The 26,881-nt window shown below is 38.6% G+C and overlaps 1 protein-coding gene and 1 non-coding gene across 27 annotated transcripts in view; one reads left to right on the top strand and one right to left on the bottom strand.

The window, feature by feature from the left end:
- Slmap (sarcolemma associated protein) overlaps positions 1 to 26,881 on the bottom strand; it is a 123,157-nt gene that overhangs the window by 75,045 nt on the left and 21,231 nt on the right. For all 26 annotated transcript variants that reach the window (XM_059274004.1, XM_059274002.1, XM_059274009.1 and 23 more), the window contains exon 3: positions 392 to 539. In XM_059274004.1, the coding sequence (XP_059129987.1) occupies positions 392 to 539 (148 nt within the window). The remainder of the gene's footprint in view (positions 1 to 391; positions 540 to 26,881) is intronic.
- On the top strand, positions 14,420 to 14,551 carry LOC131920192 (small nucleolar RNA SNORA71). The gene has a single exon (XR_009381538.1). It is a non-coding gene; the product is annotated as a small nucleolar RNA SNORA71 (small nucleolar RNA).

Genomic DNA, 26,881 nt, shown 5'->3' with positions numbered 1-26,881 from the left:
TATGACTGAGTTCCATTATATCATTAAGTCAACTAACAACTTTCTGTGTCCAGACTGCTCATTAAGTCTCAGTAATTCTTGCTATTGATGATAAGCATCATCCCCAGGTTGTAAGTTCATCTTGGCTAGGGTGTAATGTCACTGCAGCCAAGTGCTTCCTGACACAATAGCTCCCTATGTTTTTATAACATGATGAAGAATATTCATTACTAATTAATATTTTATAATTTATAATTTTAGAAAAGCAAATAGAAGTGGGTAACTTTTAAATTTTTTGCTTCACATATCCATATTTAAATAGATCTTACAAGCATGTAATGTTTTATAACACTAATAAAGATTTTAAAACTTATAAAGATAAATGACAGGAAAACTTGATCCATACTCATACCTTTCCGTGTATTTTCTGTCACATCTACCCCAAACTGGATAATGTCACCAGAAAGAATTTCACATGGTGGACTTTCTTCAGAGCCTCGACTCAATCTCTGGCTATTTATAAAGGTACCATTACTACTTTTAGTGTCTTGGAGATAAAACTGAAAAGAAAAGAAAAAGCAAAGGGTTAACAGTAATAATTTCAAACTTACTTTTAAAAAAGTACTGTCAACTTTGCAAACTACTTCAAGAGAATCTTTCCACTATCAACTGAAATGACTCATTTCAGTTAATATTCAACATACATGAAAATAAAATTTTAAACTGGATAGTTTAAAATTTAACTGTACATATGGTGGAGCCACCTTATAAAACAGTTTGTGTTATAAGTGTTAAACATAAGGAATTTACCCAAAATAGTAGAAAACGTAAGTCTTCACAAAACTTCATACAAACATTCATAATAGCATTGTTCATAATAATCAAAACCAGAAACAACTGAAATGTCTATCAGCTGAACAGATAAACAAAAGCAGCATATCCACACACCAGGCTATTTGACAATACAAAAGAATCAAGTATTAATACATATACACCCTCATGTGATGAGCCTACAAGACATCAATGCAAAGTAAAAGAAGGTAAGTTGGGATGAGTGTGATAGCATGTGCCTGTAATCTCAGCATTCAGGAGACTTAGGAAGGAGGATTATGAGATCAAGGATGAAGACCCTGTCTCAAAGGAAAAGGAAAAAAGACAAATATGGATGGGAGGTGCAGCTCAGTGACAGAGTGCTTGTCAAGCACAGGCCCTGGATTAAGTCCCCAGCAGCAGAGCAGAGAAGATGGCAAAGGAGAAGAAGCAGCGGCAGTCACCATAAGTCACCAAGGACCATATATTAGATCAGTCCACTTACAGAAAACGTACCAAATGTGTCGATACATAAAAACCAAAGTATATATATGGTTGCAAGGGACTAAGACGGCAGGGTGATTGAGTGATACATAGTTTCTTCTAAAAATAGGGATAATATATATAATAAAGGTGATAGTTGCACCACACCATGAATGTACTAAGCTATACACTTTAAAAAGGTGAATTTTAATTCTGAAATAGTAGCCCATACCTGTAATCCCAGCACTCAGGAATCTGAATTTGATACCTGCCTGAGCTACATAGTGGCTCAAGGCCAGCCAGAGCAATATAATGAGACCTTAACCCAAGAGTAAGAAGTCTATGATATAGATATTAATAGATTCATAGATGAGTAAGAAATGTGATAGTTAAGTTAAATTATCTTTCCAAAGGTTACAGAGGTAATGCGCAAATAATATAATCAAAAGAATATTTTCCCCACTACACACAATGACTTTCATGTTTTATTATCCTTTATTCATCTCACAAGCACTCTCACAAGATTTATCACATCAAAGGCTAATAATTTGCTAAAAATGTAAAAATAACATTACATTTAATTTATTCCCAGGCAACAATTTAAAGACTACCATACTACCTATAAACGATTTATTCTATTGCTGGGACAAAACACCATGACCAAAAAGCAAGTTGGGGGCCAGGGACATGAGGGAGGTTATTCGGCTTCCATTTCCACATTGCTGTTCAGTTAGGACAGGAACTCAAACAGGGCAGGTTCCTGAGGCCTTGACCTTCGCGTCATGAGGGATTATTGTACCTGGACTGTGAGCTAAAATAAATCTTTTCTCCCTCAAGTTGTTTTTGTCGAGAATATTTTATCACAGCAACAAGGCAGAAGAGAACAACTAAGGCAGCTGTCCTCAAAAAAAAAAAAAAAAAATCGGATCTCTGTGAGTTCGAGGCCAGCCTGGTCTCCAAAGCGAGTTCCAGGAAAGGCGCAAAGCTACACAGAGAAACCCTGTCTCGAAAAACAAAAAAAAAAAAAAAAAATTAAAAACAATGCTTTTGTACCACCTCTAAAATAACGCCGTTATTATTAGGGCTACACTGTACAGAAATCACCATATTTATTCTTATGTTAGGTTAACTAAAGATGTTAGTTTGTTTGCCAGGGACTGGAAGAGACCATGCTTACAGCTCCTGAATGAGTTCACAGAAAGCAGGTATACCAGTTGGTCCTGTCAAACCAGAAATAGTCTTCTTTATGCTCTTTTCCACTTTAAAAGAAAACAGTTTTGATCACAGCTGAAAATTTTAAGGCATTGGTAGATTTATTTATCCTTTTTCTCAGCACCCTAAAGAACACCCTAGCAGTCCTACTGCCTGCACTAGTCACTAGGCATTCACCTTGATGTTGAACAAGTATATAGTCCTAAATTCATTAAAAAAAAAAAAAAACAACAACAATACCCCCTGTGACTTGAAGACCAAAGGTGAACAAGGGTACTTTCACTGTTTTCAGGCTTTAATTCTTCAATTAACTCTTGCTTTCCCAAGTGAGCTTTGAGCTCCCTAAAATCATGTATTGATGGTGGTTCCTAAGTGAAAGTTTTCTGTGCCAACAATGACTTTTCCTAATTTCTTGCTGACCAATGCACAATCACAGCACTGTACACACTATATTATCTAACTTCACAAAATTCCTATTATAGGCTAATTGATTCTATAAGTACATACACTGTACATTACTTTCATGTGAAATATTTAGAACCTGAAAATACTTTAATCCCTACTATAATGATACACCGCTTCTTTATAATCTTTTCAAAGTTGAAAAGCTTTGCAAATATCCAAACAACAAAAAGAGCTAAGCTTCCAAACAAAACACAAGGATAGTGGGTGTGTATCACATAAGATGATATGTGTGATGATATGATTGATATATATATATATATCATATCACAGACACAGTCAACCACAAATTCTAACTCGATATATAGAAGAGGTTTATTTGTTTAGTCCTCAAGACAAGCTCTCCTATACTCCAGGCTAGCCTCAAACTTGCTACCAGCAGCAGATGGTGAGCCTGAACCTGATTTTCCACATGCACCACTCCCAGTTCTGTATGTACCAACAGTAACAGACCAGAACCACATAGAGGAGCTTCTAAATGTGACTACAGAATGAATTTTATGTAGACTGCAGATATTGCAAAACCAAAACCACATTTTTAACTTACTTCAATCATCACCTAAAATCAAACAGAGTGACTAAGACAAAGAAAAAATCCAAAACCCCACGAAACAAAACCAGGGAAAACAGCTGCATGACCATACATTGTGTGGCTGACTGGACCTGAGTATCACAAAACAGCTACTAGGTATTCCAGGGACAGTTTGAAGCACAGTAAAAGAAAAGAAGCTGAAAATGGAAACATTTAGCTCAACCCAGTAACTATATAAACCTGGTTCCCAGTAGAACCCAGAGCCTTTCTCAGTGTGAACACAGGCTCTAGCACTCAGGTAAACAAGCTCCCCTACAGAAATTCTTAAGAACAACCAGCCAATCAAAGCTGCCTTCCAAGACACAGCTGCTCAGTGACAGAGAGCTACTGGAAATGGAATCAAGATTAAAAGGACAACAAAAGAAAAGATGGGTGGGGGGAGTGGAGAAGGAAAAATAAAACATTTTACAAAACCAACAGAAGAGGGCGCTCTGTGAACTCGAAAACTAAGAGATCTTAGGAAAATAACTAGACACAAGACAATAATACAAAACAACTGGGCAGGGGTGGAAGGAATCTCTAGAAAATGTGGGAAAACTCAAAAAATAAATAGAAAAAGTTCTACAGGAAACATCTGAGTGATAACGTACAATGAACAATGCCTAAAGAGAAATGAAAAAAATGGAAGCAATTTTTATAAAACTGCAAAGAAAGAAACAAAGTGACATCAGCAAAACGTTAGGGTAGGCAGCTCCAAGCATCTACCCACCCAGAAACGCCAAAAAGAAAAAGCCTACAGAACCAACTTTGCTAGCACTCCAGGAAATATGTAAAGACTTGGGCAGTGCATGAACACTGACCTAAGAACAAGGTAATGTTAAAAGCAAAGTAAGCCAGATTCAAACACCGAATGTTTTCTCCCAAACATGGGATCTAGGTTTTTGTGTGTGTGTGTGTGTGTGTGTGTGTGTGTGTGTGTGTGTGTGTGTGTGTGAGAGAGAGAGAGAGAAACATGAAGGTAGAGAATGAGAAAGAGGTCTGAAGAAAGAACAGAGGAAATAATGGAAGGAAAAATACTGCATGTTCCCTTTCATGAAGAACCTAGATTTTATATGTGCTCAAGCATGTGCACTCACACACACATATCATGACATATCTATGACATGAAAGCAGAAGGAGAGGAAAAGATCAGCAGAAACAGGAAGATAAGAGGACTAATGGGGAAAATATGAGCAAAGTACAATGTATGTATGTATATTATAATTTTAAAATGACTTCCTTAAAAAGAGAGAAAGAAAAAAGAAGAGAAAAAGGCAATTTTAAAATGGTAAGATATTTTGTGGTGTCACTTACCCTTGGCCTGCCTACTCTCCAGAAGGGCAGCAATCTGGCAACACCAACATGCACTCCCAGAATGGGACCTTGGTACCTGGCTCCAGAGGGAACAGACCAGACTGTAATCACAAATGACTGTGTATTTTCACCTCTCAGAAAGTGACATGAAGGACAGATGCAGAACTCAGCCCAACTCAAGCAGCTAATACTGCTTAAAAAGAGCAATTTACCTATCGTAAGCAGTGTCTCTTAAGAAAGTTAATGACATTAGATGCCACGTTACAAAGACTGAAGTCGACCAATATTACAGGTTAACAGGAAAAGCCAACCTCACAGGCATCTCAGTTTAGGCGGAAAAGGCATTTGACAGAACAGAACATCCTCTCATGTAACCATTTAGGAAGGGGGGATTAGCAGGCAGTTTCCTAACATGAAATACAACACGGGACCTTCATTCACAGAAGGAAAAGAGTGACAACTTAACTTGAGGTTAAAACTGCAGCTTGAAAGCCATTTGTGTGTGACAGGTGAAGGAAGAAAGTCAGGATAACACAGACAAACACTATTACAAGGAGGAGAAGAGCACTGGAGACCATCAAGAGTGGGAAACAGCTGAAAAGAGCTGAGAAACAGGACGACTTCACAAAATGCAGCCATGTGTGGCCGTGTGAATGGGGATGGGGAGTGGAAGCCACACGCAGAAATAAGCCCTGGTGAAGAAAGACTGAGAGGCCTACCAAAAGAACAGACCCTCAGTTCTCACGAGCCTCGGTTCCAGGGTTGGGTCATCACAGAGACTCTGTCACTGACTGTGTCTCCAGGGTTCTTTGGCCTGTGCCACCTTGAGAGGATCCACTATCTAAAACTGAGTTAGCCTGGATGACCTGAGAACAAGTAACAACCACGTCAGCAAGGCTGAAGTCAACCGCCACAGCTCAGGGTGACACGGTGAGAGGCAGTCAGAGGGTAGCAGGTTCAGAGCTCCACAAAGAAAAGGTTCTAGAAACAAGAGGCTCAGCTCAGGCAGTGACCAGACAAGGAGAAGCAATCTGTCACAGATGGCTAGGAACTGACCTTAATTGTCTCCCATGCCTCCAAACTGCCTGAAGCCAGAGGACTCAACCTCTGGAACCACCTATCTGCCAAGAGGCTCACTGTTACAGTGCACAACTTCTTAAGCTATGTGTTGTGACACACACACCCCCACCGCCACCCGTGGTAACAATGAAAGGTTTCTGAAAATGCAACAACCAAAAATTAATTTACAAACACAAATGAATCTGGAGTGTATCTGGCTGCACTTGCTCCCTCCCAGTACACATGACTTCATGGTAGCCTTGGTTCCTCAGCATGTTACTTTGTACTGAGCATGCCATCACTCCATGCAAAGCCAATAAACATTGCCTGAAACCCTTGGCTAGGATTCAAGACCAGTGTAGGAGCTGCACATACAAATAGTTCTGCTCTTATAGAAACACAGTTGTTTAATTACAGAAAACAAAGACAAGTATTTTCCTACTTTCTTTTCGCATCAAATTAGTGTATCTCTGAATTATAATATGTTAGAATGTTTGATTTTAAAAACTGATGTTTGTGATCCTGATTTCTATTTCATAAAAATATGTTATTCTGGTTTGGGATTAGGACAAAACTTTCAACAATTTCTGAAATGACCTTAAACATAGTTCTGCCATTTTGTCTATATATTAATACAAGCGATATTCTCAGTACTAATGATTATAAAAATCAAAATATCAATCCATTCTGCAAAACTCTGAAGATGCTCTAACTCGTACAGCATCAAATATTCAGACACGATACATAACAAGTACAGCAATGTTACTAATTGCTATGGAACAATCTTTTTGCACACTATGAATATGCATTACTCTCATTGGCAAATAAAAAGTTGACTGGCCAGTAGCCAGGCAGGAAGTAGAGACAGGAAAACCAAATTAAGGACTCTGGGAAAGGGGAAGGACGGAGTCAGGAGTCGCCAGCAGATGCAGACAGAAACAAGATGGGTATATCATACTGAGAAAAGGTACCAAGCCATGTGGCAAAGTACAGATAACAAATATGGGATAATTTAAATGTCAGTTAAACTAGAGTTAGCTAGTAACAAGCCTAAGCTATAAGCTGAACATTTATAAGTAATATTAAGTCTCCATGTCGGTCATTCAGGAGCTGGCAGACAGGACAGAAATATCCACCTACAACTAATATGCAACTTTGCTTTCATCCTTAACAAATATCAAAATCACATGTATATCACTTACGTATTTTAAATTAATTTTATGATTTATTCCAAGCAAATGTTTAACTTATATATTAATTCTAGATGCTTACATAAAAATTTCTCATGTGACAAGGAGTCAGATGTGGGAAAAGTATAAGACACTCTGTTGCAGGAAGACTAAGGACTCTGAAGCTCCAGTGGACCACTGTACATACACAGCTCCATCCCTCAAATATGGCACTTGTTTAACAGATTTTATTGTTGTACTGTTGAGATAGTCTCACCATGTAGCTCTAACTGGCCTCAAGCTCATAGAAATTCACCTGCCTTTGTCTCCCAAATGCTGGAATTAAAGGCATGTGCCACCAAACCCCAAACTATTTAACTCATGGGGTATTTTTTTAATATTAATTTTTATAATTTCTTATGTTTTGAAATTGTAATATACTTACATCATTTCATCCTTCCCTTTCCTCCCTCCAACCTCTCCATGTATCCCCTCCTTGCTCTCTTGGCTTCTTTTTCTTTAATTAATGGTAGTGGTATGTGTGTATTCATTAATGTATAAATACAACATGTTCAGTCCATATAATGTTACTCAAATGTATATGATTTCAGGGTTGACCACGTGGGTACTGGATAACCTACTGGGAGCTCTTCCCTGGAGAAGACTATTTCTCCTGCTTTCAGTACTCCTTAGTTGGCCTGTCTAGAGTTGAGGCCCCCTGAGCTTTCCCCTTCTGTGTTAGCAAGTCTAGTGGTATTCACTGTTGTTCGGGTCTTGTTTAGGCAGCCACTATGACACCTTTGAACCACAACAATGACTAGCATACTATGATAACCCTAAGGATTGTTGCAAGAGTGGCATACATATCCTGGTGGTAACCAACAGCTCTCGAAATGGACGTAAGAACTGGTCAACAAGAGGGAAGACATTCCAGAGACTGGAAACCTAGCCAACTACCCAGAGCTAGTGAAGTGAATCTTGGAAGAGTACCTACAACTGCTACTTTCCTAAACCAGCCTAATTCCTAACAAAATTCTAAATATTCATCCTTATACCCACAAATAAGTGAAGTTTGCAACCCTTATCAAAGAAATTTCTCTTTACTACTGACAGAGACCATTCCAGAAATCCACAATTGGTCAAGTGTGGAGAACAAGAAATCATGAGGTGCCCAGTCCCAACTGATGTATCTACAATACAATTCCTGCACCTAAGGCTCATGGATTATAGTGGAAGAGAGGATGTAAAGACTGTAAAAGCCAGAGGAACAGGAAGTTTACTGTGAGATTGTGTCTCTTAGAAATGTCAGAGCAGCTATACCCATGAAGCTATTTAACAAATTGTTAAAGCACAGATTGACAAGCCTGTCCTAAAGATCTCAGTGTTGCTGTTGCTCCCTAGACTTCCAATGCACTTGGGACACAACCCCTTCCTAAAGCATAAACCACCTTGGTGAGTAAATTACCTAGGAATCTTGACAAAAAGGGAGAACTCACCAGCCCACAGACTGTAATGTTAACTGTGACCAGCAGAGGTCACTGGTGTACAAAGAACTGAATATAGTGAAGCCAGCACTGGCAGACCTGAGTTTGGAGCCAGCAATGGGCAAGAGAGACAGAGGATCCTGAGGGCACTAGCTAGCCAGCCTAGCTCAACTGGTGAGTTCAGTGAAAGACCCTGTTTCGGGAAACAAAGGTTGAGTGGGCTGGCAGATAACTCAGTGAATAAAGGTGGTTGCCACCAATCCTGAAGATCTGTTTTCATGACCACATGGTAGGAAAGAACTATCTCCCACAAGGTGTTCTCTGACCTCCATATGCATCTTGCAGCTCCTATGTGTACACACACACACACACACACACACACACACACACACACACACACAAAGACATATATCAATGGGGAAAAGAAAAGAGAATAACACAGTGAGAGAAGAGAAAAGCATGACACACACATCCTTGTGATTTTATTGTTGGGGAGACAGAGACAGGAAAATCCCTGCGATTTGCTCGGGTTCAGTAAGACACAGCTCAAAAAATAATGTTGGGCATAGTGGCACATGCCTTTAATCCCAGCACACAGGCAGAAGCAGCCAGATCTATGAGTTCAAGCCCAGCCTGGTCTACATAGTGAATTCCAGGCCAGCCAAGGCTACATAGTGAGATCCTGTCTCAACAAACAAACAAAGCAAAGGACCTGGAGTACCCACGTGGTGACTCACAACTACCTGTAACTCCAGTTCCAGGGGAATCTTATGTCCTCCTCTGGCCTCCAAGGTTACAGGCACACACATGGTATACACACACACACGCGCGCGCGCGCGCGTGCGCGCGCGAGCAAAAACACTCATACATATAAAATAAAAATAGATAAAATCTTTTAAAATAAATAAGGTAGGGCTGGAGAGATGGCTCAGTGCTTAAGAACACTGGCTGCTCTTCCAGAGGACATGGATTCAATTCCCAGCACCAACATGGTAGCTCTTACCTGTCTGTAACTCCAGTTCTAGGGTTTCTAACAACCTCACACAGACATACATGCAGGCAGGCAAAATACCAATGAACATAAAATAAAAAAATAAGGTGGAGAGTGATTGAGGAAGGCACCCAACACCAAACTCTAACATGCATACATACAGGCTTTTGCTCACACACATGTACAAAGATACTATACACATGTACACATACACACAAAAATATACAGAATCATTACAGAATATTGAAAACATATCCTAAAATGATAGAAATCTAAATATGATAAAATTTCTAGAAACATGACCTACCAAAGACTTAAATCAGAGGAAATAAGTAGCCTAAACACATCTATAACAAGTAGCAAGACTGAAGAAATAAACAGTATCTCAACAACAAAAGTCCAGGATGGTAGAGATTCACTGCTGGATTCCACAGGACCTTTAAAGAAAACCTGACACCTGCTCTTAACCTGTTCTATAAAGTAGAAAGGGAAAGAACACTACAAACTCAATCTATAAAGCTATTATTACCCCATACCAAAACTAGACAAGGACACACAAAGAAACCTCAGACCAAACTCCCAGGTGAACATAGATGGAACAATTCTCAACAAAGAGCCAGCAAAATGGCTCAGCAGGTAAAGGTGCTTTCCAGGGGCTGGAGAGATGGCTCAGCAGTTCAAGAGTAGTAGCTGCTCTCCTAAAGGACCTGGGTTCAAGTCCCAGGACCCACATTACAGTTCATAACGATATGTAACTCCAGTTCCAGGAGATTAGAAGCCCTCTTCTAGCTTCCTCAGGCACAAAGCATGTACCTTATGCACAGACTTATATGCAAGCAAAAAAAAAAATCACACACATAAAAAAATAAAATAAAATAAAGTAATTTTAAAAAATTTAAAGCACTTTCCACAGGCCTGAAACCTAAGTTCAATTCCCAGAACCTACAGAAAGGTGGAAAAGAACTGAGCTCACAAAGATGTCCCCTGACCTCAACAAACATATCATGTCAGGCATGTACTTATACATACATGTGTACAATAATAATAAATAAATTTTCAAATTCTCAATAATAGACTTGTAAACCAAATTCAACAACACATTTTAAAGATCATACCATGACCAAATGGACTTTATTTCTGGAAGGACAGGATGGCTCAACACACACAAATCAATATACAATTTAGCTCATGGTCTCCAGAATTAAAAAACAAAAATCGCATAATCAACTCAACAGATCCTCAAAAGACCTTTGCTGAAGTTCAACATCCCTTTATGGTAAGAGCCCTAAAGAAACTAGAACTAGAAGAACTATATCTCAACATAATAAACACTACATCTGAGAACCCACTAGCCAACATTATATTAGTAGGAGTAAATGAAGAGTATTTCCTTGAAATGAACTATGAGATAAGAGTGTACACTCTCTCTATACCCTTATTAAAACAGTTCTTAAAGTCTTCAACAGAGCTAAGAAAAGAAGGCAAACTATCCCTGTTTGCAGAAGACATGGTCCTACACTTAAAACTCCCTCCAGACTTCATCAAAACCCTCTTAGAGCTGATAAACCCTTTCAGCAAAGTGACACAATACAAATTAGTACAAAAGCCAGCTGCTTGTCTCTGTACCTGTAACAAAGCTGCTGAGAAAAATCAGAGGGGGAATGTATACAATACCTTCCACTGACCGAAACCCTAAGAACAAGCCTGAAAGACGTGAAAGAGCTGCAGTGAGAACCACGAGCACTGAGGGGCTGGAGGGCAGAGGATCAAGTTAGGTTCCCAGAACCCACACAGGGCAGTTCACAAGCTCCTGGTAACTCCAGCTCCAGGAAATCCAATATCCTCTTCTGGGCTCTGAGGACATGCATATGCACAAACCCACACATAGACAGACACATGCATGCGCATAATTTTTTAAAATAAATCTTTAAAAACACTAAAGAAGCCGGGCGGTGGTGGCGCACGCCTTTAATCCCAGCACTCGGGAGACAGAGGCAGGCGGATCTCTGTAAGTTCAATGCCAGCCTGGTCTCCAAAGTGAGTTCCAGGAAAGGCGCAAAGCTACACAAAGAAACCCTGTCTCGAAAAACCAAAAAAAAAAAAACAAAAACAAAAACAAAAAAAAACCACTAAAGAAACTGAAGAAGACAACTGAAGATGGAACTCCAAACTCAGATTCACAGAAAAAGACTGTGAAAATGGCTACATTGATGAACAAGATCTATAGAATCAATGCAAGCCAAACAAAAATTTCAATGGTACTCTAAACAGAATTTGAAAAAAAAAATCCTGAAACTCATATGTAAGTACAAATATTTCTGAACAGACAAAATAATTCTATAAAGTAATGCTGAAGGTATCACAATGCTTGACCTCACTTATATTACAGAGACACAGTAACAAAAACAGCAAAACACAGTCACAAGGACAAATGGAATAGAATAGATGACCCAGAAATAAGCCCATGCATCCAAAGACACCTAAAAAACATTGGAGAATAGACAGTCTCTTCAACAAATGGGCCTGGGATATCTAGATCTCCATCAACAGAAGAACACAACTAGATATCTATCTTCTTCTCACCCTTATACCTTTAAGACCTTAATCTCAATCACGTGAATGTAGTCACTAAAACCTTAAAGCTGCCAGAGGAAAACATAAAGAACCACTTTCAAATAAAGGCATAAGCAAGGTCTTTTAACTATTTTCAGACAGCCCATTATCAATTCTTGATGTTACCTGAGCTATTAGAGGCCCTTTCAGTCCTAGCCTATGCCTATATCTTGAAGTGTTTCCTTATGTTTTCCTCTGGCAGCTGAGATATGCAACCAGCCTAAATGCCAACCAAGAAGTAAATAGACAGCTGGAGAGATTGTTCAGCAGTTAAGAGCACTAGTTGCTTACAGAAGACTCAGTTCTAGTCCCAACACCCACACAGCTGCTCACAACTGCCTGTAACTTCTTCAGCTCTTAAGAATCTAAAGCCCTCTTCTGGACTCAGTAGGCACCATACACACATGGTGCACTCACATACATGCAGTCAAAATACTTACACACATTAAAAAAAAAACTTTTTAAAGGGATGAATGGAGAAAAATATGGTATATATACACAGTGGAGTATTATTCAACCACAGAAAGAAATAAAACTCTGACCTATGTAGAAAAACGGAACTGGGAGATCATCAGAGTAAACAAAATAAGCCAGATCAGAAAGACAAGCACCGCATGTTTTCTTTTATATACAGAGCACACACACACATTGTGCTGGTTAATTCACTGTCAAGCTGACTGGATTTAGAATCCCTATGAGACACATCTCCAGGTCTGTCTGTGAAGGAGTTTCCAGGGAAGATTAAATGAGAGAAGACCCACTCTGAAAGTGGGTGCATCATCCCACGGGTTAGTAGTGCTGGACCGAAAAAAGAGAAACTAAAAAGAGGACCAGGATTCATTCGTGTCTCTGCTTTCCTGACTGAGTGGTAGTATGTGTGGAAAACATCAAAGTAAAAATGGGAGACTATGGGGGAGAAAGGCACCTGGAATGGTGCTTCTTGATTATCAACTTGGAGGGATCACTGGGAAACAAACTTCTGGACACGCCTATGAGGAAGTTTTTTATAATGTGTTAATTGAGGTGAACAGACTGACCCTAAATGTGGGTACACCATTCCATGAACTGAGTTCTCAGATCAAAGAGGAAGAAAGTAAGCTGAGTACCAGCATTTATTTCTTTGCTTGTTGAGTATGGACACAATGTGAGTAACTGCTTCATGTTCCTCCACCCATCTCCTCAATGACATCTGTGAATACAAATAAACCCTTCCTTTCTTAAGTCACTTTTTCAAGTATGTCATTACTGCAACAAGAAAGGTAATATACCTAAAATTAAGAGGTAGAGTGGAACAAGAGAAGGACAAAATACAACATGTTTACTCTTATGGATGATATATACATATACACATACATATATATAATAGCCCAGTTGCTATGCCAGCAACGAGCACCCCAAAATGGAAATTAAGAAAGCATTTCCATTTAAAAGAATCTAAAGGAATAAAATACCTATGAATAAATTTAGCAAGGCGGTAAAAGACTTGTATATTAAGGGCTATGCAATATCATTTCAAAAGCAACATTAATAGCTTCCACCTACAGACCCCCCCTGTGATGTGCAGATATGTGACCTGCGTCACTTCCGATCCTCATGAGACTACCAAGAAGATATTAACATCTCCATTTTATAGATTAAAAACCTGAGACTCAGGCATATTAAACAAATTATAACAGTCTCATAACTATTGCTGACTTGACACTATGATTCCAAAACGAAAAATTCCAAACCACAATGTCTGCCTGCCTTCGTTCTGAAATTAAGCACTCTCTGATCTTTAATTCAAAGCTTCTCATAAAATCTTACAAGATTATGAAATTTTCATGAAGCAATAAGAATAGTTAGAACTCATTTCAAATGAGAATCCACCATTAGGTAAATCATTTTAGTTTACAGTACTTACATATAGTTACAATAGTTTACAACCATACAGAAAAATTATAGACTTAGAAAGACTAAAAATAAATCAGAAAGTACGAATCAAATAGCTAAGTTCTGCAAGACTGATGTAAAGTACAGATAGGCATAATTGTTGCTAAGTCACACTTACGTGAGGGTGGTGACTGGATTGAGAAGGCAAGGAGGAGGAGGAACAGGTAGGACAGTACATTTATATATAGTCATGACCCAGCCCTGAAGAATGACAGAATCCAAAGGAACAAGGGCAGAAATCCATGGCATAATGTAAAAGAGGACCTTGGCCTAGACAAGGAGTTGTGATTTCTTAAGACAGAGGCACAATAAAAGATTTGACTAAAATATTGGTTTAGGCCCCTGTATTCGGAAGCAATTATGGGTTGCCTGTGCCCTGGTCATAGATACTACAGGGAGGGGATGCTGAAAGCCTTACCCTGTATTTGGAAGGTCCGTTCCTGTCCTTGCCAAACCCTAGTGCTTTGGAACACGTCCTCCTTCTCACAGCCTCTTGGTGTCCTGACAGCTCACTGAGTATCCACTATCAGCTCTGGACAGTGTCCTCAGGGGCTTATGGAAGGGAGGTAGAAGAAGCAGGCTCTGCCTTGAGGGCTTTTACTCTGGCCTAGTTTTGCAAGGATCCCATCAACCCCAGTCACGTCCTCCTGTGACTTTCCTGCCTCAGGAAGCCTTTGTGGTAGAAGGCTACCTGACCCCTCTCCTCCTTGCCTCCCGGGTGTTTGTGGACACCAGATGGCCAGGGAGTGGACAGCAAGACCACCACACAAAGTGAAACTGGAGACACAGTTTTCACTCAGCTTAAAATTTGGCTCAGGCATGGGAGACACCAACACCTCAGAGGGCTGTGTCCTGTCCCTGTGTCCATCTGCCAGTGCCTGGAATGACTCCAGTGACAAGAGATTCTATTACATTGGTTGTTAACTTTTCTGCCACAGCCTGATACTCACTTCTTTCAGAATAAGGAATACTCCCATTCAGGATTCACTAATTCTTTTTAAGATTTTGAACTGAAGTTTAGTGACAGAAAGTATCATGGTCAATTTCTACCTCCATTCATGGCTTAAATGTAGATCCTAACCATTTCCCCTAGAAAAATCTTGAGACCCAAGTTGAAGAAGTTGTGAAACTTTCTTTTAACCAATTTCATTCATTTGCTTGTTTATTTTGAGTTACTTATGTCTCACTGTGGAACCCTTGGCTGGCCTCAAACTCACAGGTAACTAACTACCTGCTTCTATCTCCTGAGTGCTGGAATAAAATGTGTACACTACCATGTAAAATTTTCTTTTAAAAGGACTGATTTGTGGGCCAGTGAGATGGATCGACAAGTTAAAGGCTCTTGCCATCAAGTCTGACAACCTAAGTTTGATCCCTGGAACACACACAGAAGAAGAAAACCTCCACATGAGCCATGGCATAGGAGCGCATGAGAACACACACACTAAATAAAAGAATAAATATATTTTTAAATAATTTATTTCTTTCTCTTCCATGAAAAGCAATACCATTTACACCCAGAATTCAGCTATTTACAAGCTTTACCCATAGAAAGCAAAGCTGAACCAAAAATCCATTACTCACCACTGACAAAATAATTCACAACCATCACATCTGTTTTTAAACAAACCCCTCTGCATGTATTTTTTCACTTAATGTACTTGTTACATTAACCCAATACTACAGATAAATAATTTAGAATTAAGAGAGATTAAGTAACTTGCTAAAAGTGCTCCAAAACTAGCAATTGGGAGAAAGGTGCATTTTAAACATTTTGTTTTATTGTTTGTTTTTGAAACAAGATCTTACAAGTGCAGGCTGTGTAGATTTCACCCAGGCTTGCCTTGAACTTGTTCTGTAGGCAAAGATGACCTTTAAAACCTGATTTTCCTGCCTCCAACTCCCAAGAGATGGGATTATAGGTGTGAGCCACCACACTGGGCAGATTTTAAACTGTTTTAACTTCAACTTTCTGCTCTATTACCTCTGTCTAAAAATTGTACTGCTTCTTCTGTTTCTCTCAAGCATCTATGAAATAAGAATGATTTTACTTCATACATCAGTAAGATAAGGCTGACAACTGGCCAAGTGGCAAATTAGTAGTGATGGTGACAATAAAACAATCAGACCTTCTGCTGCAAAACCATCTAGAAAGGCAAGCTTTAAAACTTCTTTCGCCGGGTGGTGGTGGTGGTGGTGTCGGTGGCGGCGCATGCCTTTAATCCCAGCACTTGGGAGGCAGAAGCAGGTGGATCTCTGTGAGTTCGAGGCCAGCCTGGGCTACCAAGTGAGTTCCAGGAAAGCGCAAAGCTACACAGAGAAACCCTGTCTCGGGGAAAAAAAAAAAAAAAAAAAAAAAAACTTTCAAAAACGCATATACTACCTAATACCAACTATTTGACACACAGCCCTAAATTGAGGTTTTTCAGTTTCCATGTCCACAAGCATATTAAGTATTTGCTTATACCATGTCCTCTGCTAGCTCCTTTACATATATTACCTCATCTAAACTCACGCATACCACGATTAAGACAGTTGTTAAACATATGCCCAAAGATTATACAAAAACTAAGAATATCAAACAAAGCCTCTTCATGACTACTGAAAATCCTTGGAGAGTAGAAGCAGTTCTGTCTTGAACCTTTAATAAATGTATACTGAATAAGTACTAAATAAATACTTAAAATACTTAGTTGATTCATATAGTAATATAATACTTAGAGCCTATACTTGTCCCATTGTTTACCTGCCATTTCCTGAACAACTCTGGTCATGAATTCAGCCATCAGCCAATAATTATAGAATTAATATGTGACTATCGTAAACCACTTACACAATCAAATTCTACTCAACATTAAAGAAAAATGAAATTTGCAGGAAAGTGAATGAAATTGGAAAATATTATACTGAGTGTGGTAAGCCATACCCACAAAGACAAACACTAGGTGTTCTCGCTCAAATATGGATCTTGAAGTCAAATTTTTAGATAGTTTTGTTTAAGTTGCAGTGAGTGTCCATAGAGGCCAGATATTGAGAAAGGAGCCACGGGGCAGGGAGTATTGAAGGGAGTAGGAGAGTAAACCATATTTATATGAAAGTAGAGGAGGAACTCTAGAGAAGAAAAGGGAATAGAGAAATAAAAGAAACATGGGGTTGGAGGAGAGGGTCAATCAAAACTAAGAATGCATGAAAAAGTCACACAGGAACCTACTACTTAATAGACTTAAAAAAAGGAAAAAACGAATTTGAACAGAAGTACTCCGCATGGTGGTTAACATTGCTCCCAGAAGCCATAGGTTTTCAACCCAAAAGTCCAGTGTCAGCTGTGGGATACTCCCCTATGACTGGCCAGGTAGTCCCAGCAGACTCTCAAAACACTACAGGCTGTTATATTTGCTCTTGGATACCCACCACCATAGGGCTAGAACAATCACACCCAGCTGTAGACTGTTCCTGTTTCAACACTGAACTGCCTGGCAAGATATGCAACGACATGAATGTTCTGAGGGTAACCAACTGCATTCTGATTGGATTTGAAGAAACTCTACAGGATGGAATACATATATGGCTGGCACCATAGAACTGGTCAAAAGCCTATGGGAGGTCACATGCCCTACTGGGGAATCTAATACTGATGTCTGCCAAATAGATATGTATTAAAACTGCTTTCTAAATATATATGTTTATACCCACAGACTTTTGCAACTCTCAGACTTGATTAGAGAAGCCTCTTGAAGCAGTGGGCAATAGTTAGAGCAGGGGAACATGACAGTTGAGTGCTTAGCCCCAAATGGGCTATCTATGTCACCCCATCCAAGGCCCAGGGAACATCACAGAAGATAGAGTGGAAGGACTATGGGAAGTGAAGGATGGGAAAGAATGCAGTGTGGTGCTGCCTTCTGAATACAAGGTGGTCCTTATGATCACGCAACAGCTGTGACTACCTGGGAGGACATGAACGAAACAGGAAGCAAGGGAGAAAATGAAAGAGGGAAGGACAGAGACCAAGAGAGGAAAAGGAGGAAGGATAAAGTCTGGAGTAGTGGGAAGGAATGAAAAAGTAGTAAGGGTTGAGTGTAATCAAAGTTCACTGTATATAAGTATGATATTGTCAAAAAATTTTAATTACAAATTTTAAAACTGTGAATGGGCCTGCTGGCACACATCCTTAACCTCAGCACTCAGGAGGCAGGCAGATCTCTGCGAATTCCAGGTCAGCCTAGTCTACATAGTGAGTTCCAGACTAGTCAGAGCTACATAGCAGGCCTTGTCTCAAACAAATTGGAAATAACTTTAATGTCCATCCAAACTATATGATAAAAAGGGCTTGGTTGAACACACCTGTAACCCAAACACTCAAAAGGCTAAGGAAGAAAACTGCAAAAAACAACAAAAACCCATATTATAATCATCTGATGAAATATAACGCAATCTTCACAAATAATGAGGTATAGTACCAGGATAAAAATATTATCCATTTTGTAAAAATCAATGATATAGATTACACTATTAGTGTCTTAGGGTTTCTATTGCTGCAATGAAACACCACAACCAAAAGGCAATTTGGGGAGGAAAGGGTTTAGTCAGCTTACACTTCCACATCACTGTTAATCACCAAAGGAAGTCAGGACAGGAACTCAAATAGGGCAGGAACCTGGAGGCAGGAGCTGATGCAGAAGCCACAGAGGAGTGCTGCTTCCTGGCTTGCTTCCCATGGTTTGCTCAGTCTGCTTTCTTATAGATCCCAGGACCACCAGCCCAGGGATGGCACCATACACCATGAGCTGAACCCTCCCTTATCAATCCCTAATTTTAAAAAAAATGGCTTACAGCTGGATCTCATGGAGGCATTTTCTCAACTGAGGCTCCTTCCTCTCTGATGACTCCACCTTGTGTCAAGCTGACACAAAACCAGCCAGTACAATCAGGAAGCAAAAATTTGGAAGAATATACACTAACAGTTTACAGTGCTTATCTCCACAAAGAAAAATCTGAACTCCTGAGGATATAAAATTTTATTCACCACCCAGGCACTCCAGGAAGTGCAAAGACAACGCTGAGGTCAGGACAAAGAAAGACAACACTTTGGCCCACCTGGTGTGGGAAGTGAGTAAGTAGGGAGTGGAGTGATGGAAGAGAAAGAGGGGATCAACAGGGAGTGGAGGAATGGAAGAAGAACGGCTTGTGAGCTATGAAGTAAGGCAGAACTGGAGACAGGAGCGGTTGCTGTTCTTGGTCCTTAGGAAAAGGGGAATTACACTGCCCATCAATTGAGCCAGTAACAAACACAAGTGCTAGTGGGCATATGCCTTCTTCCTTTGAGAAAACCGACCACTGTCCGAGTCACCGTGACTCCCAGAGCTGCATCCTAGCCCAGGAGGAAGAGCAGTGCCTGCAGAATGGAGACTCACAACTGATGGACATGTCCTGCTGTGCCTACTTCTCATCATTGGCCTACTTGCTAATCTCTCTTGTTGGTTATGGTTGTAGTTCAACCATGAGACTGGACAACTCTATGTTGAACTACAGTTTTATCCTGCTGCATCTAACTTTGGCCAGAGATTTATTTCCTTTGGAGCTCTGGGTTAAACAAAACTTGAAAACACCCAGAGGCCCTGATCACCACTACACAGAGTGGGCAGGAAGAAGACACCCAGAGAGAGACTCAACAGCCTGAGCAACCATGGATTAGAACCAACACAAGTAGGGCTGACAAGGGAGGCGTCTGGAGGGATACTAGGAAAATGAAAAACTGAGAAGACAAGAAATGAGACTAGAAAGGTAAGCAGTCACCAAGCCTTTCTTAAGCAGCATCAAGCAAGTATAATGTTTATAATACAGATGATAGGAAACTCATCACTATAGATTTTAGGCAGGGAAGTACTGAAATCAAATTCATACTTCATTCAGGGCAGTAAAGGCTTAGGTGCTAGACCAAAGCCTTGGACAGGCTTCTAAAGTAAATAATGTTTTGAACTTGAACAATTTTAGAAGTAGTAAAGAGAGCTTAATGATAGATTCTATGAGCTCAGTATTGAAGACACAAGTTTATAGCTTTGACTACTTGGGCAGCCCAAACATCTGTGTTTGGAGATTACTGGAGGGGTATGGCTAGTGAATGACTCTCTTCTGTTTCGGACATTTCACTTTTAGATTCTCTGGAGCACATGCAGTGAGTAAATGCAAGGAGAAAAACAAAGTACAGACATGAGCTGGGTGTGGTACACCACACACCTGTGATCCCAGGTACTAGGAAGACTAAGGCAGGAACAGTACTAACCTGAACAAATTTAGCAAGACCTTATCCAAAAGCAAATTGTTAAAAGAGGCTAAGAATGCAGCTCCATGGTAAAGCACCTGCCTCACAGGCATGAGGTCCCAGAATTGCAGCCTCAGTAGTACAAATATGTAAAGAAAGGGGAAGGGATGGGGAATGGAGGAAAATAAAGCTATACATGAACGAAAGCACAAGCATTAACTGACCACTAAAGTTACATGAACTAAAGGCTAGAAAGATGGCACAGTGGTTAAGAGCATGAACTGTTCTCCCAGAGGACCTAAGTGATTCCCAACACACATCAGGCAGCTCATAACCAACCTATAAATCCATCTCCTAGGGGACCCATTGGCCTCTGTGAGCACTTGCACACACACACACACACACACACACACACACACACACACACACTTTAACTAATAAAAAAATTTAATTACATGAAATAATACTAATGTAACTGAGAAAACAATAATTCAAACTCCTTAAGAAGAAACCAGTAGGGTAAATGCCTGAATTAGTTTCTAACAGAATAGTTAAAAGTATGGGGGGAGGGAGGTCATCAGGAAAAATAATACCTAAGAGGTCAGAAAAAAAGCCAAGAGCACCTAATAGTTCTACCAGTCTACATATAGAAGTCATGCTGACTCAGATAAACTGCTGAAGAGCCTAGGAGCAGAAGAAATCTAGAAAAGTCACAACACATTACAACTCAGAATCCTTGTTGGGGAATATTATTTTAAGGTGTGTTACTTTTGTTTATGTTGCATTTGTTTAACTCTGTGAAGCTGTGTTACTGTGCCTGTGTAAAACACCTGATGGTCTAATAAAGAACTGGCCAACAGCAAGGCAAGAAAAAGGATAGGTAGGGCTGGCAGACAGAGAGAATATATAGAGGGAGAAATCTGGGAGGAGAGGAAGATCTAGGAACGAGAAAGGAAGGAGGAGGACTCCAGGAGCCAGCCACCCAGCTACATAAGCCCCGGAGTAAAAGTAAGATTTACAGAAGTAAGAGGATGGGAAAAGCCCAGAGGAAAAAAGTAGGTGGGATAATTTAAAGCTAAGAAAAGCTGGAAAGAAACTAAGCCAAGCTAAGGTGGGACATTCATAATTAAGAATAAGCCTCCATGTGTGGTTTATTTGGGAGTTGGGTGGTGGGCACCCCAAAAAGAGCCAAAGACCAACCAACAATAACCTCTAATTCCAAAAGTTAGAATTTATAAGGATATCTCTTCTTGGGGTCCCAAATTAATCAAGCCAATCAGAGTGGAAGAGACTAAAGGGAACAAAAAAATATACCACTACCTATGAGAAGATTGTTTACCATTCTAGTAGAAGACAATTTATCACACAAAAAAAGAATATTACTATAGTAAATTGGTTATATGCTTTTTTTGCTTCTGGGTTTTTCTTTTTTGGAAACAGGGTCTTGTTATGTAGTCCAGTCAAGCTCGAAACTCACTACATAGCCCATTCTCTTCAGTGTCCTCTTCTGAATACTGGAACTCCAGGTGTCTACTATCACATCTGACTTTATTTTTAACAAAACAAAAACTACTGCAAAGCATAATAAAATGAACAAGAAGATGTCTTACATATCATTCCTGACTTCTTGATTGTCATACATCATCTCTTTATCTGTGATTTCATGTAAGCCAAACAATTAACAGTATAAAACCCCTACAGCTCTATATAATAAAGAAGCATATTTGAGTGTGGGCAATGTATAAAACTATGGTAGTAATTATACAGCATATGATTAATGCAAGTAATTTATCAGAAATGGGAAAAATCTTTGATGTTAGAAGGAAAAAAATAAAGGATACATTTTCATTTCTTGCTTTAAAAAGCCCCTCTGTTACTTTTTTGGTAGCTAACTTGTCACTTATTCTTAGATGATTATTCTGTACTAGTTGGGAAGGATGCAAAGATGTTTGTTTGGTCCACTCATAAAGAAAAACTCCACGAGGAACTTTTTAAAAACTCAGAAGCATATTTTCAGATGAGTCTACAAAACAAGTAGAACACTACAGAACTTTTACTTGAAATGGTAAAGTTAGTAGTGTTTTCTTGGAGTAGCATGGAGTAGAGTCCCAAGATGTGAGTCACTCAAGTCAGAACAACTGGTTCGGGATTTAGCCAAAGCTAAAAGAAAAAAAAAAAAAAAAGATGCAGACCACAGAACAAACATACAGCTCTCTCAGCAACAAAGAAACAGCCATGCTGGGTTAGCAACTCTAGGTTGAATGGATCAAAGAGAAAGAGTTGAAGGTCCTGACCGGTCCTACCTAATATTGCACCTGGAAACATTTAAAGGTGTTTGCTTATCTTTTGATTTATCATTCCTTTTTAAATTTACTACTGAATTTTTTAATTACATTCAAAAAAATAACAAAAGTCATCTTGGACTCACTAATTCTAAAATACAAAGTTGGTGTCCCTATCATACCTTTCTAGCAGTAGGTATATACTGATTAAATACAACAACCAATTTGTATTTTACTACATGTGTATTTTCCCCACTTTTGCATTGCTAATGACAGGAGCCAGACCTTTACAATACATAAGGCACATGCTTCATCACTGAGCTATATATGACCCCAGACCTCAGATTTCTATTTTTTATTTGTATGCTTGCTTGCTTATTTTAGGTTTTCGAGATAGGCTCTTAATTGTGCAACCAAGGCTGGCTCCACTCAATATGTAGCCTTAAGAGTTGTTGTTAATATCTCAACCCTCTCTCTCCTCCAGAATGCCAAGAGTATAGGCATGCTGCCCTTTCTGGCTTAAATATGTATCTTGAACGAACCAACTACTTTCTTACTGGATGACATACACTGAGGTGGGCTTTGAGAGTTTCCAGCTGTGTCCTATATCTAGTTTTCTCTCTGCTTCCTACATGTGGATAGAATATGATCTCTCCCTGTCCTGACCTTGCTGCTTGCAGTCATACAGCCTCCACCAAATTATGGGCTCTCCCCCTGGAACCAGAAGCCAAAACAAACTTTCTTCTTTAAGTTGCCTTGGATGTGGTATTTCATCACTGCAACAAAAAAAGTAACTAATAGAAACAGTAAAAACTAAAACAAAAATTTCTTATGTTTCTTGGTAATATAGAAATAATGACCCCTGTAGCAGGGTATCACTTCAGATACACTGCACAAAGAAGGGAAAACATCTAAAGGCCTAAAGACATTAAGAAAAAAAACATGTATTGAAATACAATTTCTAGGGCTGGAGAGATGGCTCAGCGGTTAAGAGCACTGGCTGCTCTTCAGAGGTCCTGAGCACCCACATGGTGGTTCACAACCATCTATAATGAAATCCACAGGCATATGAGCAGACAGAGCACTCATACCCCCTCAAAAAAAAAAAAAATACACAAATAATTTTTTTAAAAGAAAAATACAATTTCTACTCTTGTACCTATAGAAAACAAATATATAATTACCTTCATTCTATAACTGCAATAATAAACTTTGCTATCAGAGTCACCTATTCTCAGATAAAAATTTCCAAAGCCATGCAATAGCTGAGTCACTACTGACTGAAGAACTTAATTACCTCATATAGTCAGTGAAAGATGATGATGTGTAATACAAAACTAATTTATTTCTGTCATCTTCATTCAGGATTACAAAATGAACTTCAACATGGTTACTAATTCTAAGAATGACTAATAAATATGTTGATTTATTTCTTACTAACAGTTGAATACATTCTTTTCTGGGATTAAATTAAGTACCACCTATGCATCAACTGAGTTAAATGGGAAATTATCCTCTATCATTTCTGAGTTTAAAAGGTCATAATGTTAGATTTTTCCTTCAATAGGCTAGTCAATTTTCTGTAACATTATTTCAACCCTTATGCTATGCCCTAAAGTTAAAATATCAGTTGAAGAAAAATAGGTACAACCAAAGAATTCTATACTGCAACTTATCACAAATAGATTAAAGTACAGTGTCTTCAAAATAAAAAGAGTTAGTTAAAACTGTTGAAAAAACAAGTAAAATTTTAGTATTGAGTTCTCCAAAAATCCTCATCAGTGAGATAACTTAAGGCCTAAAGAAACCATCAGTGCAAGAACCCAAAACAAGAAAGCAAAGTGTGAAGGCAGAAGAAGAGTTCAAAATCCAAACTACTCCACTTTACAAACTGGCAAACATCACAATTTTGAACATACCTAAACAGAAAACTGCAGTTTTTAAATGATACACAACTTAACAACCACTAATTTGGCTAAAACTACTCCTGCCATTAAGTAACTACACAAGGGAGGTTATGTAGTGAAAGGTTAATATTTATTGAGTCCTAACTGTGTGCCCAGCCCAATATTACTTCCTTTACACATAATGACTCATTTAATTCTCTTAATCCTTGTGAAATGCTATTATTATTCCCACAAGAAAACTAAGGCACAAAGAGGCTAAATTCTCACCAAATGCTATACAGCTAACAAGAGGTAGAAACCTAGGTATTCTTCCAGAGGATCAGGGTTCAAACTCAACGCCCACATAGCAGCTCACAATTGTCTATAACTCCAGTTCCAGGGATCTGATGCCCATTCTGACCTCCATGAGCAGCAAGTATTTAAAATTTTAAATAAATGTAAGTCCAATTTTTCATTCTATAGATGAACAAATTGTTTTACTACAAAAGACAAAGAGTTCATTCAAAGTTAATAGTCTTCAATAGCAGAACTAGCACTGGCAGCCAAGCTTTTCACCTCATATGAGCCTTCTCAAAAATAATTATTTTCTCTAAGTTCATCTTTAATCTCAGAACTGCAGACAGAGACAGGCAGACCTCTATGAAGTCAAGGTCCACTGATCTATACAGAGAGCACCAGGACAGCCAAGCCTACAACTTAAATTGTTTGTTGTTGTTGATTTTTGCTTTTTGTTTTTTGAGACAGGGTTTCTCTGTGTAATGGTGCTAGCTGTCCTGGAACTCACTCTGTAGACTAGGCTGGTCTCGAACTCACAGAGATCCAAGTGCTGGGATTAAAGGTGTTCACCAGCCCGCCCCACCCCAGCAAAAATTTTTAAAATACAAAAAAAAAACAACTTATCATTAAAATCAGAATAACAGAATAGTAAAATTAAGTACAGAAGAAAATAAAAAGAAATTCTTCAAGTGTTCAGAATAAGCGGCTGTCAACAGCATAAAAGGTTCCCTAATGACCTTTAAATATAATGTACATAAAGGATTACATGAGTAATAAAAGGAAAATAAAAGGATATAGAAAATACATGTGTACTTTGTTACTATGTAACATCAGAGGAGATACGGACATTATAGATTTCATCAAATGCAAAACTGAAATTTAATCAAAAGTATTGCTTTTGCACACTAAAGGACACATGAATTGTGTTAAACTTTCTAGCCATAGATCCAAAGCACTCCATTTGTGCTAGACAGGAGATGAAAGATGAGCGATGGCACACTGTGTTCTAGAATGTTAGGTCCACTGGGCAGACTTCTGTTTACCAGACTCTGATGATTTCACAGGAAGTGCTTGATGAGTACCCATATATGCTGTACGAAATTAAAAATGAAATCTTAATGAAAAAAAAAAAGCAGTTATCTCAAATCTGGAACTAAAAATCAAGGGAGGAAAAGAATTACCCTCAAAATACCAAATAAGATGAACCTAAGAAGGCCACACAACTTTATTGTGTTAATAAATGTGTCTAGCTATATAAATAAATTTCATTTTTAATATATGTCAGTTCAAATCCAGAGTCAGAAGATGCTAAGCAAATACTCTTACACTGCATACATTTCTGGCCCTCTGCTATTTATACAGTCGGTATATTTTTTATAAAAAAAAAAGTGAGTTCACACAATTCTAAAGAATTAGCTTTTTAAATGATATAAATAACTATTAAAATATCTATTCAGAATTCACTATAGCCAAGCTGGGTATGTAATCAGCAATAGAATACTTGCCTAGTATAATAAGGCACATAAGGCCCTGTGTTCAACACATGACATCTCCATTATAGTCAATTTAAGGGATATACGATACAGAAAACAAATAATATGGTTTAAGAAAAATAGAACAGATAAAACAATTACCTAAGAAATCTAAGGAAGAAATAAGAAACCTAACTGTAAAAACCCTGATTTAGCTAATCTACTTAACTTTCATAGAGAAGAAAATGACACTGTTTTTACTTTGAAACATCAACTCATACAAAAAGTATAAAGAAATCAATATAATCAAAACATATATAAATATCATTAAGAACACTGCTTTTTAAATATTCAATCAACACAATTCTTACAAATTTTTGCTCTTTAATGGAAAGTGTTCTGTTGCTAAAATAGCAACAATAAATGACATTAGTTAGTTCACCTACTTTCTTTTTAAACAAGATGCCTGCAGGCAATGCAGTTAAAATAGGAGCTTAAGTTACAAAACTACTTTTGAACACAGCAAAAATGCAAGCCACAAAAACATCCTTTGTATTTATTTCTCACTTCAGAATACTTTCATAAACTTTATTTGAATCTAATATG

This window comes from Peromyscus eremicus, chromosome 9, assembly GCF_949786415.1.
Source record: "Peromyscus eremicus chromosome 9, PerEre_H2_v1, whole genome shotgun sequence".
Lineage (NCBI taxonomy): Eukaryota > Metazoa > Chordata > Mammalia > Rodentia > Cricetidae > Peromyscus > Peromyscus eremicus.
The sequence above is the reverse complement of the archived record's forward strand: the minus strand, read 5'-3'. Positions and strand labels throughout refer to the sequence as shown.